Here is a 17,931-nt window from a genome sequence, read left to right on the forward strand (position 1 = left end):
CTGGAACTCACAGCGAGGCTCACATGGAGGCGATTCGCTGTTTTTTTTAGATTGCCTCAGGAGAAAAAAAATTATATTAAGTAAAGCTGAATTCAATGTGACATACATGACGTATTATAATTGTACAGACAAAACCCGGCCCACATTGTACAGACAAAACGATAATTATGATTTTATAGTTTAAAAAAATGGCAGCTGTAATACTAAAGGTCAACCACACGGCGGCGCTAAAGGACGATAATTTATTGGCCTTTCCACTTAGAGCGATCGCTCAAAGTTTACCGTAGAAAAGACAAATGACATCACTCCTGTGATACAGCAGCCAGTACAATAGTAAAATAGCTTTAAAATAGAACATCCATTCATTTATTTAACCTCTTCCCTTTAGACTGTGGGAGGAAACTGGTGTTGCCCCTGAGAGAACTTATGTTTAAATTTAACTTATGTCATAACCGAAAACTCTTTTTAGCATAGTCTTCCACGTAACCTGACTAAAGCTTGATTTAGACTTCTGTGGGAAATCTACAAATGTCACCCCTTTTCACTCACCATGTGTTTATACATTGCCCTATATTTAATTATTAATCTCTGGCTCTCTTCCACAGTGTCTTTTGTCCTGTCTCCCCCTGCCCCCCTGCCCCCACAACTGGTCTAACAGATGGGTGCCCCTCCCTGAGCCTGCTTCTGCGGAAGTTTATTCCTGTTAAAAGGGAGTTTTTTCTTCCCACTGTTGCCAAGTGCTCAGGGGTCATCTGATTGTTGGGGGTTTTTCTGTATTATTGTAGCATCTTTATCTTACAACTTAAAGCACCTTGCTGTATAAATAAAATTAAATTGAATTGAAACAACTGACATTGTAACTGGAAACTCCCTTTATCCCTACACTACCTAACCTTGCACACCATTCAAGTCATTGTGGGATGAATTGACCCAACGTGTAGTTACATTTTATGGGAGGTGCACATCGGGTTATGTAGGAGGTTACAGCGTAGTGTTAAAATGAGTTTCCGATTACATCATAAGTTATGATGTAGCTTTCCCACAGAAGCATAATTCACACATTATGAGGGGTTTCTGGTTTCTGTCACAAATCATTGCATGCACTCAGGAACACTTCCAGTTCAAAGGCAGGTTAAAACTCTGTCATGCAAAGAAGACACCATATGTGAACATGATCCAGTCTTCTCTGGGTCAAAGCTCATTTAAAATGGATTGAGGCAAAGTGGAATTCAAAATTTTTAAATTCTTTTAGTAAAACATGGATGCCACGTTGTGCAGACTAAGGAGGAGAGGGACCATCCGGCTTATTATTAGTGCTCAGTTCAAAAGGCTGTATCTCTGATGGTATGGGGGTGTGTTAGTACCTATAGAATTGGCAGTTTGCACATCTGGAAAGGCACCATTAATACTGAAAGGTATAAGCAGGCTTGACAGCAAGGTAAGCTCACATCCAGATGAGCTCTTTTTCAGGTAAGACCTTTTGTATTTCAGCGGAACAACACTAAACTGCATACTTCGACTATTACAACAGTATGGCTTCACATAGAAGAGAAAAGTCCTGAACAATCCAGATCTTTCACCAATTGAAAACATTTGGAATGTGAGAATAAGACAGCACTTCTCTCCCCACAGTCCAGAAATTGTCTCCTCAGTTCCCACACATTTACAGACTGATGTTAATAGAAGAGGGGATGCTATACAATGGTAAACATGGCCCTGTCCAGACCTTTTTGAGTCCTGTTGCTACCATCAGATTCAAGATGACCTCGTGTTTGTTTTTTCTTAAAACAGTACATTTTCTTATCTTGAACATTTGACATTTCCTGCATTCTATTATGAATAAAATATGGGTTGTAAGATTTGTAAATAAATGCATTGTGTTTGTAGCTACATTTTATACAGCAGCCCAACATTTTTTTGAACTGAGAAAACAAAAAATGAGAACATTAGAGTTGCTCTATGCAAGCTAATATGTGCCCAGGGCTCCAGGGCAATAATAAGTTCAGCAGTTATATAAATAAGTATATAAATAAGTTCAGCAGTTATTTAGTTACATACCACCATCTACATAAATCTCTCTCTCTCTCTCACTCCAAAGACATGCAGTTTGTGAGGATAGGTTAATTGATTAATCCAAATGTGAGCGTGAATGGTTTGTCTGTCTCTGTGTGTTAGTCCCGCGACAGACTGGAGACCTGTCCACGGTGTACCCCGCCTCTCGCCCTATGACAGCTGGGACAGGCTCCAGCGCTTCCCGCGACCCTGAAAAGGATAAGCGGAAGCGAATGGATGGATGTACACACACACACACACACACACACATATATACATATATATATATATATATATATATATATATATATATATATATATATATATATATTTGGATAACATCTGTTCTTTCCTTAAAATGTAAACAATGTTTTTAATGCCTCTGGAGGAGATAGAGCTGATGCATAACACAGGTATCTACTATCTACTTTTGTTTACAGTAAGCAGTAAGTTGAATTTACTTCCAGGAATAGTTTATTGTACTTACGTTGGCTCCATGGTGTAGTGGTTAACACCTTACATGTGACAGATGCTTAGTTAAGGACCAGCAGGAGACACAAACCAAGCCTCAGGGGCTCACAAGCTTGTGTACTCCTAATGCTGGATATTGTGGTCTAAGTCTTGTACGCTTAACTTTAATTTTATGAAGTCAAGTTTATGTTCACACAAGAAACAGACAGAACAGTGTTTCCCAGTCAAATGAGGCTCGTGGGCCTCTTTAGAAATAAATAAATATTTGTGTAATGTCAATTTTTAATGTGTTATCAATCACAGGGTTGAATTTCTACAGAAATTCACACCCACTTTTACTTTTAATACATCAGACAAAATAATACATAATTACTTTTCAGTTTTATTTGTAATTAAGTATTTTCACTGTGTTCAAAAAAGATTTTGACCTTGTGTGCTGTATTCTATAAATTGGTCGTTTTTCTTCTTTTGAATTATAATAAAAACTAAACAAGCAGCTCTCCAATACTGAAGAGAATTTCCCTTTGAAGTACAGTTGAATACACGTACAGTGCAGTATGAAATTAAATAGCCAGTCATAGATAGTTGAGTAAATGAACCGTGTTACATTCCGACACTTAATAGAGTCGAGTCTGTCACCTAAAAATAGTTTCCACGTCTCCCTGTCCTACGAGCTAAAACATTCAGCATCGTTCCTGTGTGGATGTGGACCTCATTAACTGTGGCTTTGGAAACATTTCCTTTTCTTACATTTTCTTGTAGTTTCGTCGCTGGTCGCCCCCCTAGACTATCTCTCTCTCTCTATTTTGGTGCTTCCTCGCGCTGCCAAGCCCCTGACGTAATGCTCTGCTGTTAATGATTAGCATGTGGAAACGGGCAGAGCGAGCCCCCCTTACGTCAAGACGGCCGAAAAAAGGCCGGATATCGACTGCACCGATCTTCAAAATAAAAGCAGAATGCCTATCAGAAGAGTCCACGAATGTGCTAAGTAACTAAGTACAAAAACTGATCAAATACTATTCAGGAGCATCTTTCAGAGAGTACTTTAGCTGAGTATTGTATCTACTGCGTCTTCATACTTGTCCTTAATGACATTTCAGAAGCATTAGTTTTTAACTTTTAATCCCAGTACATTCATACAAAACAGATTGACTGTCATGGAAAGAAAAATCTGATAATTATGAAAATTAAAGTCAGGATTTTGGCAAACAAATCAGTTTTTGAGGAGATAAACGTCAGATTTCTAAAATAAGCAATAATAAAAGATATAAGCTAAGAGATAATAAAAGAATCAGAATTCTGGGGAAAAGATCTTGAGAAAAAACAGAATCCAAAAATTCTTACTTTTTCTCTTTGAATTCTGACTTTCCTCGTGAAACCTATATTCATAGTTAATCATAGTATGCACTAAAACAAATACACGATCTTAAGTTGAAACTACTGTAGTAGTTCAGTGACGTTTTCTAAAAAATGCTCAGCGCCACTGCTTAGCTTTATTTTGAAAAGTGTTGAGGGAAGCCGGTGTCACAACCTTACTGCTCACTTAACCGTGGAGTTTTAGGGCAGTGGAGCCCGTCTGCTGGGGGAGAGACAGAGGAAAAGTTAGTCAAGATGGCAAATCCCACAGACCGGGAGTAAAGGGGCACCGCTCCCCGAAAAAGCCGAGCCTGTCGCCCGTTCTGAGACAAACCCAACGATGCGAACAGCGCCAGCAGGTAGGAACCTTAAAGTTCGGTGTGTGTAATAACCGCTTCTCCCACAATGATTAACACTCAAATTGAAGTTTTTAGCTAAGCTGTTTCCCTCCGCTGTTTTATCAACTCTACCCCAGTCTTTAAATGAAAATTACACAGTTTTAGCGGTTGACTAAGGACTTTTCAAGTAATGTCGCGGGGAATGTGGAATTCCCAGCCATTAAATTTTATTCGCGGGGCTAACACTGTTGGGAAATTTGCTAACGGTAACTTGAGTTAAATTTACAGCTGCTACGCGGTTATTCTGTGGGAACGTTCAAGATAGGAACGTGGATAAATGTACGGATCTGTTCCCTAGTTTTCCGTTTCACAACATTTTACAAACTCCTCGTACACTCTAACACACGCCGACAGTCATTCCCTGTGTGCTGATGAGGCAAAGTGACAGTTTTAGACAGCGGTAAAAGCTCGGGAACCCGGAGTCGGCTCGTAGCCTGCTCTGCAGGGTTTTTACAGCTGAAAGCTAGCCTTCACTGCCGGATCTCGGTCTCCGATACGGAGTAACCTGTCATTAGAATAACGGAGGGAAGTCGGTGCTATAGTCTGTGCTGCACACAGGCGTGCCGGTGGCCGCCGTCGGTAACCCGGCGTCCTTTTTGGAAAATTCCGGGATGTAGCGCCACTAGTACCGACAGCTGTATTTTTAAGGAATGGGTGGATACCAAAAAAACGCAAATTATTTATTTTTGTCCCGGTGGTGAATGCCACAAGCCTGTTCGCATAGCGACGGCGAGGAGGAGACCTATAAAGTATGAGGGTTCTTTTTTTCTCTTCCAAACTACCCCACTGCAGCAGCAAGTCTGCAAGGCTGAAGCAACAGGGACACCGTCGCGTTCCTAACGATGCTCAGTGTGCTGTAAAAGTCACCGTAGAGGTCTGATAAGAAGGGGGAGACCTACTTAAGTAGAAGCTGAGAGCAGCGTGGGTTAAATGTTCCCTTTTTTCCTCTCCCTCACTTAACATCTGACACCCTCTTGCAGGGCTGAGAGGGATTCCCTGAAGAAAAATGCCTGTGAGGCTGAAGCTGGTGTGACACAGCCTGTGCTGGAAGAAAGCTGACTCATCAAATATCAATCGTTCTGAGAGTGACTAAGCAGCAGCAGGAGTTCGTTTCACCTAATGCCCAGCAAGAAGAGCAACTAACATCCCCCCTCCCATCTTCTCTCACCCTTACAACCCAGAGATTATCATACAGGAGAAGGCTCCAGCAGGAATTCTGACAGAGACCGCTGACCTGACTAATAAAAAAAGAAAAAGAAAAAAAGCTTAGAATGGTAACACAGCGCCACAGCTGAACAGAGACGCCAATAACCGCTGTAAAGCTACAGTTCAGTCTTAAGAGCAGATACGCTTCAATCCGCCAGCCTTCAACCCCCGTCTCGCAGACCATGATGTTTCGCGATCAAGTGGGCGTGCTGGCCAGCTGGTTCAAGGGGTGGAACGAGTGCGAGCAGACGGTGGCCCTGCTGTCCCTGCTGAAGAGGGTGAGCCCAACCCAGGCCCGCTTCTTGCAGCTCTGCCTGGAGCACTCGCTTGCCGAGTGCACCGAGCTGCAGGTCCTGGAGGGGGAGGCCAATAATCCAGGTAGGACTACCACATGCTTGGTTAGATGCATTTACAGGCACTCACGAACACTACGGTTACTTGTTTGTTCTTCACACTGCACTCTTCTCCTTCAGCAACTTCACTCTTCTTATCATAAAGGAGTGAACTGCGAAATTGGAAAAAAATAAAAAACAACCCAAAGTTGATTTTGTGCTTTTAGATTTATTCAGGCATATTTCTGAAATCTGGGAGTTGCCAGCAGTTATTACAGAAGAGGAAAGAGTGATGCATCTTCTCCACTTACAGAGTTGGAATCCATTGATGCAGCAGTTATCACAGTCACTGTGACAGTTTAGCTGTTTCTGGTCAGGTTTTTCACTTATTTAAAAAGAAATGTGTTTTTTCCATTGTTCCATTGTAGTTCTCAATCTTGTAACAGACACTAGACAATCATGGTGCAGGCATCCCAAGGGCATTAGAATAAACTTCCTGTGTGAGGTGTTCCTGTAGATCCATCAGGAGTGGTAAATTGCTGAATCATTGATGGTGTTGTGCTGCACTCTGGCTGGTCAGTAGATGAGAGTGAGAGGAGGTTGAGAACTCGCACACGTTACCTCAGCTGGCACCACGGGTGGTTGGAGATGGCAGTCTGTTAGTGTGCCAGCCTTTATTGCCATGGTGGTCCCTGAGCGGGTACTGGGCCAAGACAACTGAGGTGTTGGGGAGCGGGCGTGCGTTCTAGTTTGGTTTTTGTTCCATCAGACTGCAGTGTGGCCATGGAAACTAAAACCCTGGCAACCGACTGAGCTCATGAAAAATAGAATGAAGCAGTGCTGCTGCTGCTGCAGCAGCAGAGTGAAAGCGTCTCCGTGCACCTATGGCAACAGCTGTATGCGGTAACACTGGGCCATCACAGCAAACCTGCCTGAAGTGATACTCACAGATATTACAGAGTTTCTATCAGGGTGTACCACAGTCAGGGGCTTCGGTTAATACAGGCTGGTCTTTGTTATTGTTGAGTAAAACTGGAGACATCAAAGTGCAGTTTATGAAATTCTCTTGGTCGACCCCTCCCAAAGTCAGGCTTGTTTATAGTGTCAGAGATCAGAGCAAAATGAAGACAGAGGCGATGGAGGAGGGCTGATGTCTTCTAATTCATCAGCTGTTCCTCTTTTATTTTTATTTTTTTATTTTTTTACTTTTCAGAATGTGCTCCATCATGTGAGATAGACTTATGGTCTTTGTGGTGATATTTAAGTCAGTTATGTTCATTGTGGCTCCTAATTTTACAGCTAGCAAGACGTTGATTTTATTTATTTATTCTCACAGGACAGTTGAATTCCTAACAAAGGAGGCTGGAGAATTTTTCATTTGATTCATTTTCTTAAAATTAGTCTAGTTTAGCATTATGATCTGTTATATTTACCAGCCAGTGTAGTTTTCAAGTAATCTTCATCCATGTCTGTGAGTGTTGGACAGGAGACCCCTACAGGAGCTACCCCAAATACGGGTATTTGTTAGAGGTGTGACAAAAGTGCACAGCATTGTGTTGTGACTCTGTCTTTATGTATTGTGAGACTCTGACTTATCCTAATTGGTCATGTGGAGCTGTTAATTCCTGGTTAAAACATCCAGATCTAATGGAAGCTGACCCAGCTAGGAACAAGTGATGATACTTGTTTTATTTCTCATTTGTTTGTTTTTCTCAACAAAACAAAACATAAAAGCCATACAAAAACAGAGGTAAATGGATGTATAAGTAAAAAACATTGATCTGGAGAATTGTTACGTCCCAAATTTTTAATATGTCTGTGTATAAACAGTTGCAGGTTCAAATCCCCGAACCACTGATTGAAAAAACTAAAACACATAATGGTGACAGAGTGTAGATCTATGAACCAGTCTTTTCAGATCAGTTTTTTGTTTACTTCAGCACTTGACAGTGATAGGAGCAGGTTGCAGGAGAACCAGTGTAACATTGAGGAAGCTAGCAGCAAAGTGTCATTAGTTTGGTAATCAAGCGTTAACATCTGCAATCTCTTCCTCACAGTATGCACTGATATCAGATTAGTGAACAGTATCGACAGATACTTGGTGTGAGAGAGGGATGTTGAGAGGAAGCATGTTGTGTAATAAATACTCACAAAGAAAATGGCGGCCGTTACAACCTATGTCTAAAAATGCAGTTTCATGCATCGGTCAAAATATTCTACTCCAGGTGCATGACGCCCAGCTGAAAAAACTAAACACAAGTCGAGTTGCCCGAGATTCACAGAATTTACAGAAAATGTAAAATTTTTGTGATATATATCGTTGTCGGGATGATAAATTGTCTTATATCGGGATATGAGATTTTGGTCATATCGCACAGCCCTAATTTGTGTAACTAGGCAGGGCAGTAAGGATTCAAGGAGCTTTATTGTCATTTGCATCACATGTTAACATGAGGTGGACCGACATTATGTACACACGGTCCTGGAGCGAAAAGAAACAAAATAATGAAGAAACAGAATTTTTTCTTAAAAAGTAATACATAAATATTTGGGTTTTTTGGGTTGTTGTTTTTTGTTTTTTTTAACAAACAGAATAACAAGTAATAAAACAATACGATAAATAATACGACAACTAGAGTGCAACAACCTGAGTACCAGTATGGATATAGAGTGTAGGTATAAATATAGGTATAAATAAATACTTTAGCAGCAAAGGGCATGATGACCAGCATTGATAAAGTGACAGTGTCAGTAGTGATTAAGGTGCTACAATAACAGTTCTTGTCCATTTATGCATTGAGAAGTCTCACGGCTTCTGGAATGAAGCTGTTTCTCAGTCTGGTGGTTTTGTATTTAATGCTCCTCAGCCTCCTGCCTGAGGGGAGCGGGACAAAGAGTGTGTGTGCTGGGTGAGTGGGGTCCTTCATGATACAGGTTGCCCTCTTCCTGCATCTGGAGCTGTATATGTCTGTGACGGTTGGGCGGCTGCCTCCGACAACTCTCTGTGCAGCCTTCACCACCCTCTGTAGAGCTTTCCTCTCTGCCACAGTGCAGTTTCCGTGCCACACGTTGATGCCGGAGCACAGAACACCAGTTACAAAGAGAGGAGCTCAGTCCAGAGTCAGTAATTTATCAACAAGTGTCTGTGGGATCATTGTGTTGAAAGCAGATGAGAAGTCCACGAAGAGCAAACGGACGTAGGAATTCTTCTGCTCCAGGTGGGTGAGGGTGGTGTGAACCACAGAAGAGATGGCATCTTCTGTGGAGTAATTGTCTACTAGTCACACAAACCTCTGGCTCAGCTTCTGCCTAATTATAATCTATAGTAGTTCAAGAGAGTTGGTACCTACCTCTGTACCCAAATATTTGATTAATTAATACTACTACTACTACTACTACTACTACTACTACTAATAATAATAATAATAATAATAATAATAATAATAATAATAATAATAATAATAATAATAATAATAATAATATTATTATCATTATTATTATTAATTTAAAAAAATATATAGAATACTCGTTTGATTGTTACCAAAGTCTCCTTTAGAGTGAGGCACACACCTCACCCTCTGTTCTGTTCACAGGTGTTCTAGCTTATGTGCTCTGTTGATTTTACTTCATTTAGTTAATAATGCTATAAATGTAAGAAAGATTTCCTCAATTTTGCTGACATGTTAGACAGATCAGGGACAATTGCACTGTTCAGGTTTTGTGATTCAAAACTGAGTCTGTTTATCTCAGTGTCATCAGGTCAGGAATTTACAAAGTGAAGTAACTCTGTGGTTTTGCTACATTTACAGAAGCACACACATTTGAATAGTAACTCAAGAAAAGTCTTCTAGAATTTTCTTAATGCTTTTAAACTGATCAGTTGGAGTAAGTTTGTAGTTATTAGTATAGAACATGTCAGAACAGCTGCATTTTATTTAGATTTCTATTAAAACAGATCATTTTTCACCCCTTTTCCGGTCAACATTAAAGGTAATGATGCTTTTATTAAGAAAACATATCATACTATTGTGGAATGACTTGGGAAAATTGGGTAATTTGGAGTTTCTTTCTTGACAAAGTCCTTGGTCTGAATCAGAGTATTCTGAATAGTTAGAAGTTATCAATTTGATATATGTAAGCTCTGCATGTTCAGTTTGAACCTCTAGTTCACTGGAATAATTTTAAAGTTATTAAATGAGTTCCTAACTTCTGTGAATCCTGGAATTTGAAGCCGTGCCCCTCAGTTTTGTCACACCTCGATCATTTTTGTGGCCATTTCCAATCTGCTGATTCAGCTTGGTAACATGAAATCCGTGGCCCATTTCAGCTCTGTGGACCTACCGTCAGAGCACATGCAGCTGAAAAGAGGGAGACTGGGAAGATTGTCTGGTTACGTGATCCCTCTGGTATGTTGTGGTAGCTTGTTTGAGTGCTTATGTACTAGGGTAAGGCTGATAGATCAGTTAGCTGTTTTTTTTTGTTTTTTTGTTTTTTTCTGAGTTGGTATGGGCAGTTTATTGGTTTTTGAGTTTCTCAGTTTTAAAGTTGTTTTCAGTGACTTAAAAGCTGCTTCCCCAAAAGAGTTTTAGCACATAGTTCTGTGAGATCTTTTTTTCCCCTTCATGGATTTGACTAAAACACAGAGTACACTTTTGAAATTAAAACAAGCTATTATATACATACAGTGTGCGCAGGATAAAAAGCAAATTCACTAATCCTAAACTGAGTCAAAACTTCTGAGTCAAAACACTAATTATCGACTGCTTGTGAATCAGGACAGTGGGATTTTATGCTGATACAGAAATGAGACCTGCAGGCACTTAAAGGGTTAACATACAGCTGGAAGTCTTGGGCTGAGTGGAAAAGCGCAACTATTTGGAAAGCGCTGTACAAATGAATGGAATCCTCAGTGACCTACTTCTCCAAGTGGCTCAGAGGCAGGCTTTTTTCGGGACCCTGGAAGTGACGCGACTTGAGATGTGGCCCCAGTCAGTGGGATCACTGAGACCTGCAGAATTGCATCACATGTGATTTATGATTTATTCCTCTGTGTTATTGGATTAACATGATTTTATCATGCTCTGGTTTTGGTTACTTTATAGGGTTTTTGTGTTTCTCAGCCTCTTTACTTTAACAGTCCAGCACAGATGTGTAAAAGGAGTCCTGCATCCACTGAGTTTTCAAGTCAAGCCTAACAAAAGTCAACAAGTGAAGTGCCAACTCAAATCATTCTTATCACTTCACCTTGCAACTTTGGTGGCTTTTGGTGCAGAAATCATAGGGGAATTTGGAATACTGGTTTTACTGTTTTTATTAGCTGTCTGCTAATAAGCAGCCAGCTGCATTTTTGTTGTGATTAGGAAAGAATGTAGCTTCCTGTTTTTTCCTCCCCTCCTAAAGAGAACAAAACTTCTTTTGAGGCAACCTCAAGAGGGACAATATTGGATTAAGTTGAGAGGACTTGAATAGTGTGCAGAGCGCTATCTGAAGGATGACATATGCACACATGCAGGGTGTAGGGGTCGTGTAAGAGGTGGGGTTAGGGCAGGACAGTGGGCCTGGTGTTCTGAATGACTAGCTTCATTTTTGTGTGGTGTGGTGTATTGCTGACCTGGCCTGCACGGCTGTTTGAGCTGGAAGGAGGCCGCCGGGGATTGAGAACGTACAAGCAGCAGCTGTGTTGGAGAGGTGGTCAGAAGTAGAACTCTGTACTGAGTTGCAGCAGCCAGCACTTAGTGACACTGTATTTATATGCAGTTCCTTTGGTTTGGAGTCCATCTTTGTTTTGTTTTGTTTTTTTAATGCTTTTGCACTGGTTGTTTTCTTACTGCTCAAAATGAATGTGATTTGAAGGTTGAGCAGAACAGTACAGCACAGACTATAGGAACCACAGTGATGGCACATGTAAAGTAGCTGTTAAGTGTAATGGAAAGTTAACCACTTTATTTACAGTTTGCAAGATAAAATACCCTGTAGGGTTTTTGTTTGTTTGTTTGTTTTTAAAAAAAAACACCTGTGAGCTTCCCACTCTTTGTGATCTGTGATTATTAAGCTGAACTGTTTTTAAGGAACTGGAGAAAAACTGTTGCACATGTTAAAATTAATGTAAAGGGAGTTAGCAATGGACACCGATCTATATTTTTTTTTTTTAAACAGTTTTCATATATTATCTTTGAAGGAGAGACGAAAATTCATTCATATGTGTGGAAGGCAATGTCAATCAAAAAATCTCAGCCAAACACAGTCACTGCAGAAAGTCCTATCAAAATAAATGATTTCACCGTGAGCTTCTATGCACTATTTGGAGATCCAAATGTACAGTTTGTGCTGTTTTTGTAACCAGCTGCGAGAAGAATGAAAGGTGTTTAATAATTTCCCTCAGTGTTCTGTTATTTTCTGAATTTTAATGTAGCATTATCTAAGATGGGTATAGAGAGCTGATCAGTCCAGTCAAGCTTGAAATCAGGTATGTGAAAGCTAAGAGATTTTCAAACCTGTTCCTGCTACAGCCAGCCAACCACAGCGGCATATACAGTACTCTAAGAAGTCACATGGCTGATCATGTCCCAGCCCTACTCTCTCTGACTGAGTAGAACATTGGTTAGATGGCCATGCCATTGTGTCACAGCCTAAAGTTTACCTGTGTTAGATTTGGAGGGATGTAAATGCTCAGAGTTGTAGTATGGATATGAATTTAAATTTCCATTAAAGAAAAGATGTAAAAGTATTACAGGAACTTTCCCAGCCAAATGGAAAAAATACCTACATTTGATAGTTGTCAGTTGCTGTTTAGTTTGTGAATGGCAGAAGTGCAAAATGGAAAGAGACGTGAGTTTCTGGTGGCTTTTTGGTAATTTGAAAGGATTAGGCGAAGCAAATGGAAAAGCACTTTTCTTAACACCTTTGAGCATAGATCAGCAGAACGTAAGAATTATACAGTGGATGAGGGGATTTAACGTCAGTGAAGAATTTGAATTCAAAAAGCTGTTTGAATCTAGGTCAAAATATGGCTTCTGGCATTAGCCTTGTATCTGTTATTGTAGAGAGAGGGAAAGCAGAGTCTCTGTCAGTCTGTCTGCAAGGTGAGTGACGGGGGGGGGGGACGTCTGCGTTTTTCTTTTTTCTTTTTTAATGGCTAGTATTACTCAGTGAATTCCTGTTGCACTCTCTGCCTAAACTAGGTCTGATGAAAACCTGTACTGGAAATCAGCATTCCTGACTGAGGCGGTAAACGGTTCTGGTGTTGGGGATACTGTCTAGGAATGTGGGCACGTAGGAGCACACTTGAGTCAGGAGCTCAGTGTGAATTGAACATGGGCTTTTCCAGTGTGAGTGTGTGTGTGTGTGGCGGGGAGACAGTGGAAAGAGAAAAGTGATTCCACTCTCACTAGAGCTAAGGTCTCCTAAGTACACCATGGTGTGGAAGAGAGGAGGAGGGGATGGGATGGGTGGGGCAGAGAAGTGAGAAGATGAAGACTCAGGAATACTGCTGCCATTTACAGCTGCCATTCACTGCTTTCTCTGTCTGATATGGCTTTCCAAAGGCTTTTAAAGTTATGTTATTAACTTTATATTAACAGACCTTATGGCTTCCAGCCTCAGTTGAAATGAACAGATATCTTGATCAACACTGTTTAGCAGCCCAAGATGTTTTGGAGTTTTGTGGTTTTTTTGAAGGAGACTTTCAGGGTTTGTTGACGAGATCTAAAAAAGCATGCCTGAGTAAGATGAAGATGATTAATGTTTGTAAGAGCTATAGCATACATTTTAAAAACAAAAAAACATGGATATCAATCTAATTTGAGCCTAATGTAGCTGGCCTGCTCTGCCACATGAGTATCTATAAATACGGTCTCCCACAGAGATAAAACTTAAAAGTGGAACTTTTTTTTTTTTAATACACACCCATAGAAGCTCTGTTTGTCATCAGCCTTTTGTGCCTTTTTGAACGTCTGTAGAGGGAGAGGGGAGAGAGAAAAATCTTGTCTCTGGTTTGAGAGCCAAACTATTTCATCGCACCCACGCATGAGCAAACAGTTTATTTCTGGAGGTTGACGGCGTGTTCTGTGAACTCGTACTGAACCTCAGGAATGGGGACAGACAACCTGCCAAAATGACCAGAGGGGGAAATAAAACTAGTCTTTTCCACCAGACCTCTACAGCAAATGCTTTTCCTTGTTGCTTGAGTACAGTTGGGTGTGTGCACGTGTGTGTGTGTGTGTGTGTGTGTGTTTATTTGTATAATTAGTATTTTTATAGTTTACGTTTTACTGTATGTATGTGTGTGAAAATAAGGGGATTTGCAACTGCCAAACAGACTCCAGTGGCTAGTTTGCTACTAGAAGCCTCAGACATGTCAGCCTGTTGATATTATCTATGAGAGAGGCAGATGTGGTGTCAGTGATAGCAGGGATTATGCAATCATGGGCTTCATAAAGGCTCAAGGTTTAGTTTCTCACTCACCCTTCTATGCTTGCTTCTAACTTTGATATCTTAGCTTCACCTTCTCTAACATGTTGGATTATTGTGCCATATGTGTATCTACGTTCATCTAGCCCAAAACTAAAGCACATGCTCTGATTGATTGTGGTTGAATGTGATTGAATAGCCAGTCTCTTAGTGCTGAGTGTTTTGTGCTGAATTCATTTCTTAGATGATTAGAAAATAAATACTTTTACATATACTTTGGTCTAAAGACAGGTATTCAAACTTCTGTAAATGATAAAGTTTAAATAACCTGCAAGTTCTACTATATTTCCTAGTACAATTACACTATAAAATAAAGTTAACAACAACTGTTTGTGTTTTTGAGTGCTTACTCACCAAACCTGTTGAAGATGTCTCACTCTCCAAGCAGAGAATATGCTCTGAACCAAGGTCTCTGATCCTTTTTTGGATTGGAAAAAAAAATCTGCAACAAAAAATAACAAGTAAACAAACAAAACACTTGAAGAGGAATCAAGCAGCAGCGATACGATGTGGTGACCAGAGACCACAGAAAGTCAATAACAGTCAGCGACTTCAAACAATGAAGGCGAAATAAACAGCGTTGACACAAAGTAGGAGGGATTCTCAGCTTCCTGTCAAGTTAAGGAAATGACTATCAATGAGGGTGATCGATATTTGACAGGATGGTAAACACGACAGGCAGCTAGAGCCAGGTATGTCCATGAGAGACCAGGCATCAGTAACAAAGTGATTGCAACAAGCAGATCGCTTCATAAAGGCTCTAAGTTGCAACAATGAGGTGGACTGAAACATAATTGCTGTGTGTGAGAGGGATGTCATGCAGTCATTTAAAAATATGAATAACCTGAATTGTTATGTAGCATAAAAGTACAAGTTATGCATTGTCAGCTGAACCTTTTGGAATGGTAGGTGGCCTGTGTGTGGTATATACAGTCTGAAGGTTTTATATATCAAGACAAATGTTATCCAGTTCTTGCCAGGTTTTAAATTGGGTCAGGAAAACCTGAGAAGTACACCCCATGTAGACATGGCATGTAGAGCCACCTTTAATAGCAATAATTTCAAATAAACATTGTTTTAGTTCATTGAGGTTTGCAGGCATTCATTTATACACAGCTCTGTAAATGACCCATCACAGCATTTCACTCAGATTGAGGTCTGGACTTTAATCAAGGTGTTGCCATGACCCAGTTTTGTTTTGTTTTTTCAGAGAAAATGGGCTTTTGCCCGGCAACCTTTTCCAACGCGCCGTACTTATTGAGTATGTTTCTAGTTGTTCTGACGTGCTGCTTTTCCTCTTAGTTTGTATGGAATCATTAAGGGTGTACTCAGTTTTTCACAGGACTGCACAGAGTCTATGAAATCTTTCTTTTTCACATAACTGTATATACAGTGTAACTGTGGTGTAATTAAATCGTGATCCATTTAGCTTATTTAAAATGCCCTGCTGGGGATCACACGCATATCTACCACAAACAGTCTGTCCTCCTAAATTCTAGGTTTAAATTGAAACTGATCATGATTTCAGTGCTTACATTTTCCCCTTTGCCTGCACATGTTCACATAAAAAATTAGAGCATTTGTTTAGAGTTCCACCTTAGTTAAGAATGATGGTTAAACACCTAATGTGTATCTATAATATTAAGTAGTTCAACCTGTACCTGGAAGTTGACAATACTTTTTTAATTTCCATCCTCTAGTAACAAAGTTGTTGCTTCACATCCATGTACATGTGTGTAAAGTAAAATGAGGAAGGGTGAGAACAGGTGAGGTACCCGTGTGTTCATAGATGAACAGTCAGTCTCGTGCTGACGGGAGCAGACATAGAGGCGTATAATGTTTCCCCATATTCCCCAGACTCTCAGGCCAGGCATCCCCGCCCTGCTCTCAGCAGCTGGTCGTATTATATAGTAGGGCTGGGCCATATTATACCGTTCACGGTAATACCGGTACAATGTTAGGCAACGATAAGAAAATAAAATATCGCGATAGAATATGGGTAAAACGCGCATGCGCAGTGCCTTTGTTTTCATACGCACATGGCCGAAAAAGCATGGCGGCAACGGAGAATGAGAAGGGGGAAAGCGGATCGTTGAGTGAAACGGATGAACCAGAATTGGTTTGTAAAAATGGTGCAACTTCAGTGGTGTGGAACTGGTTTGGTGTTTGTCCGTCAGATACCCACCAAAGCACTTTTTTTTTTTTTTTTTTTTTTTTTTTTTTTTTTTTTTTTGTAGAACAATCAAGTGGGCCGTCGTTATTGCCGTATTTGTCGGACTAAGGTGCTCGTAAATCTGGGCGTAATCTGGGTCCTAAACTCTGTCCCCTTCAGGTCCCAAAGTCAAACGAACACTGCAGCATCACTGAGAGTTAAAAACTGTCTAAATTCTTTCATCTTTAATAAAATGATCAGCATTGCTGCTTTACCAGGTGTAACTATGAAGTTTAAAATCCAGGCATCCATGAAAACAGAATTTATTACATTTAAAGGAGTTAGAATTTAGTAGGAAGTTAGCGGAAGTTAGCTCGCTAGTTATCTAAACATGATATAGCATGTTCTGACTAGGGATGGGTATCGTTTAGGTTTTATCCGATACCGGTGCCAAACCGGTACTTTTGAAACGGTGCCGGTGCTTAAACGGTGCTTAAACCGGTGCTTAAAGAATGGAGAACACAAAATTGGTCCAAAAACCTCTCATGTTTAGCTGTTTTTTGTAAAAAGATAACAATGTTAGCCTTTTCTGCAGCTATGGGGCATATATGGTATCACGCTTGGCTGGAAGCAGTGCTTAATCAATGGAAAAAAACACAAACTTTGTCCAAAAACCTCTCATGTTTAACTGTTTTCCACTTTTTCTTTGGTCATTTTAACCTTTTTGGCCAGGGTGAAGGGAGTATCTGCCATCAAACAAGAAGACAGCCGCATGTAACTACGACGGTGTTTGCTAGTTTACCTTACATGCATTAATTTAATAACGTGGTTAGCGTACTCAACGTGAATTACACACGAACAACATTAAGCTACTCACACAGAGAAGAACGGCTGCTGCTGCCATCATCATCCGTCATCATTTCTGCTACACTGGCAGGGCTAGCGGCCAGGACTCTTCGGGTTTTTGGGGGATGTTGCTAACTCCAGGTCCGATAACAGGCACCACACCCGCAGTAGATGTGCTTGGTGTGAGGTCTCGCAGCAAGCTATCAAATACGGCGCATTTCTCGGCTTTTAAAAAAACGCTATGCGTCGCCAGGTGTTTCATCGGATTCGAGATATTACCTCCTTTGCACAGTATCACAGTATCACCTTAAAGCACTTGTTGCAGGCTGCTGAGTTTGCATCTTTTGCTGTGAAGTACAGCCAGACTTTTGACCGCTTTGCCTTGGATATTTTTGATCTGTAGCTCTGCTCTAAAAGAACGTACGGGCCTGGCCCCGCCTACTATCCTCGGAAACGTAAAATGATTGGCTAAAATCTAAAGTCATCACAGCTCAGGAAAAAAAAGCACCGAAATGTGCGCTGCTTTTCGGTCTGGTTACTACCGTTTATGTCAGAACCGGTGCCATCATGGCACCGGACACCGGTACTCATCCCTAGTTCTGACTGAGAGATTTCTGAAAAAATTCAAACATACAGCTGTGCTATCATT

General features: G+C 40.6%; 1 protein-coding gene across 3 annotated transcripts in view; it reads left to right on the plus strand.

The window, feature by feature from the left end:
* The first annotated feature begins 4,100 nt into the window (after window positions 1-4,100).
* The window catches only part of samd4a (sterile alpha motif domain containing 4A), a 75,014-nt gene continuing 61,183 nt past the window's right edge, over window positions 4,101-17,931 (plus strand). For all 3 annotated transcript variants that reach the window (XR_010093747.1, XM_063470879.1, XM_063470888.1), the window contains exons 1-2: window positions 4,101-4,238; window positions 5,258-5,861. Coding sequence is in view for 2 of the 3 variants with exons in the window: in XM_063470879.1 (XP_063326949.1) it covers window positions 5,666-5,861 (196 nt within the window). In the remaining variant the exon portion in view is untranslated. The remainder of the gene's footprint in view (window positions 4,239-5,257; window positions 5,862-17,931) is intronic.

Source organism: Pelmatolapia mariae, linkage group LG1 (genome assembly GCF_036321145.2).
Source record: "Pelmatolapia mariae isolate MD_Pm_ZW linkage group LG1, Pm_UMD_F_2, whole genome shotgun sequence".
Taxonomy (NCBI): domain Eukaryota; kingdom Metazoa; phylum Chordata; class Actinopteri; order Cichliformes; family Cichlidae; genus Pelmatolapia; species Pelmatolapia mariae.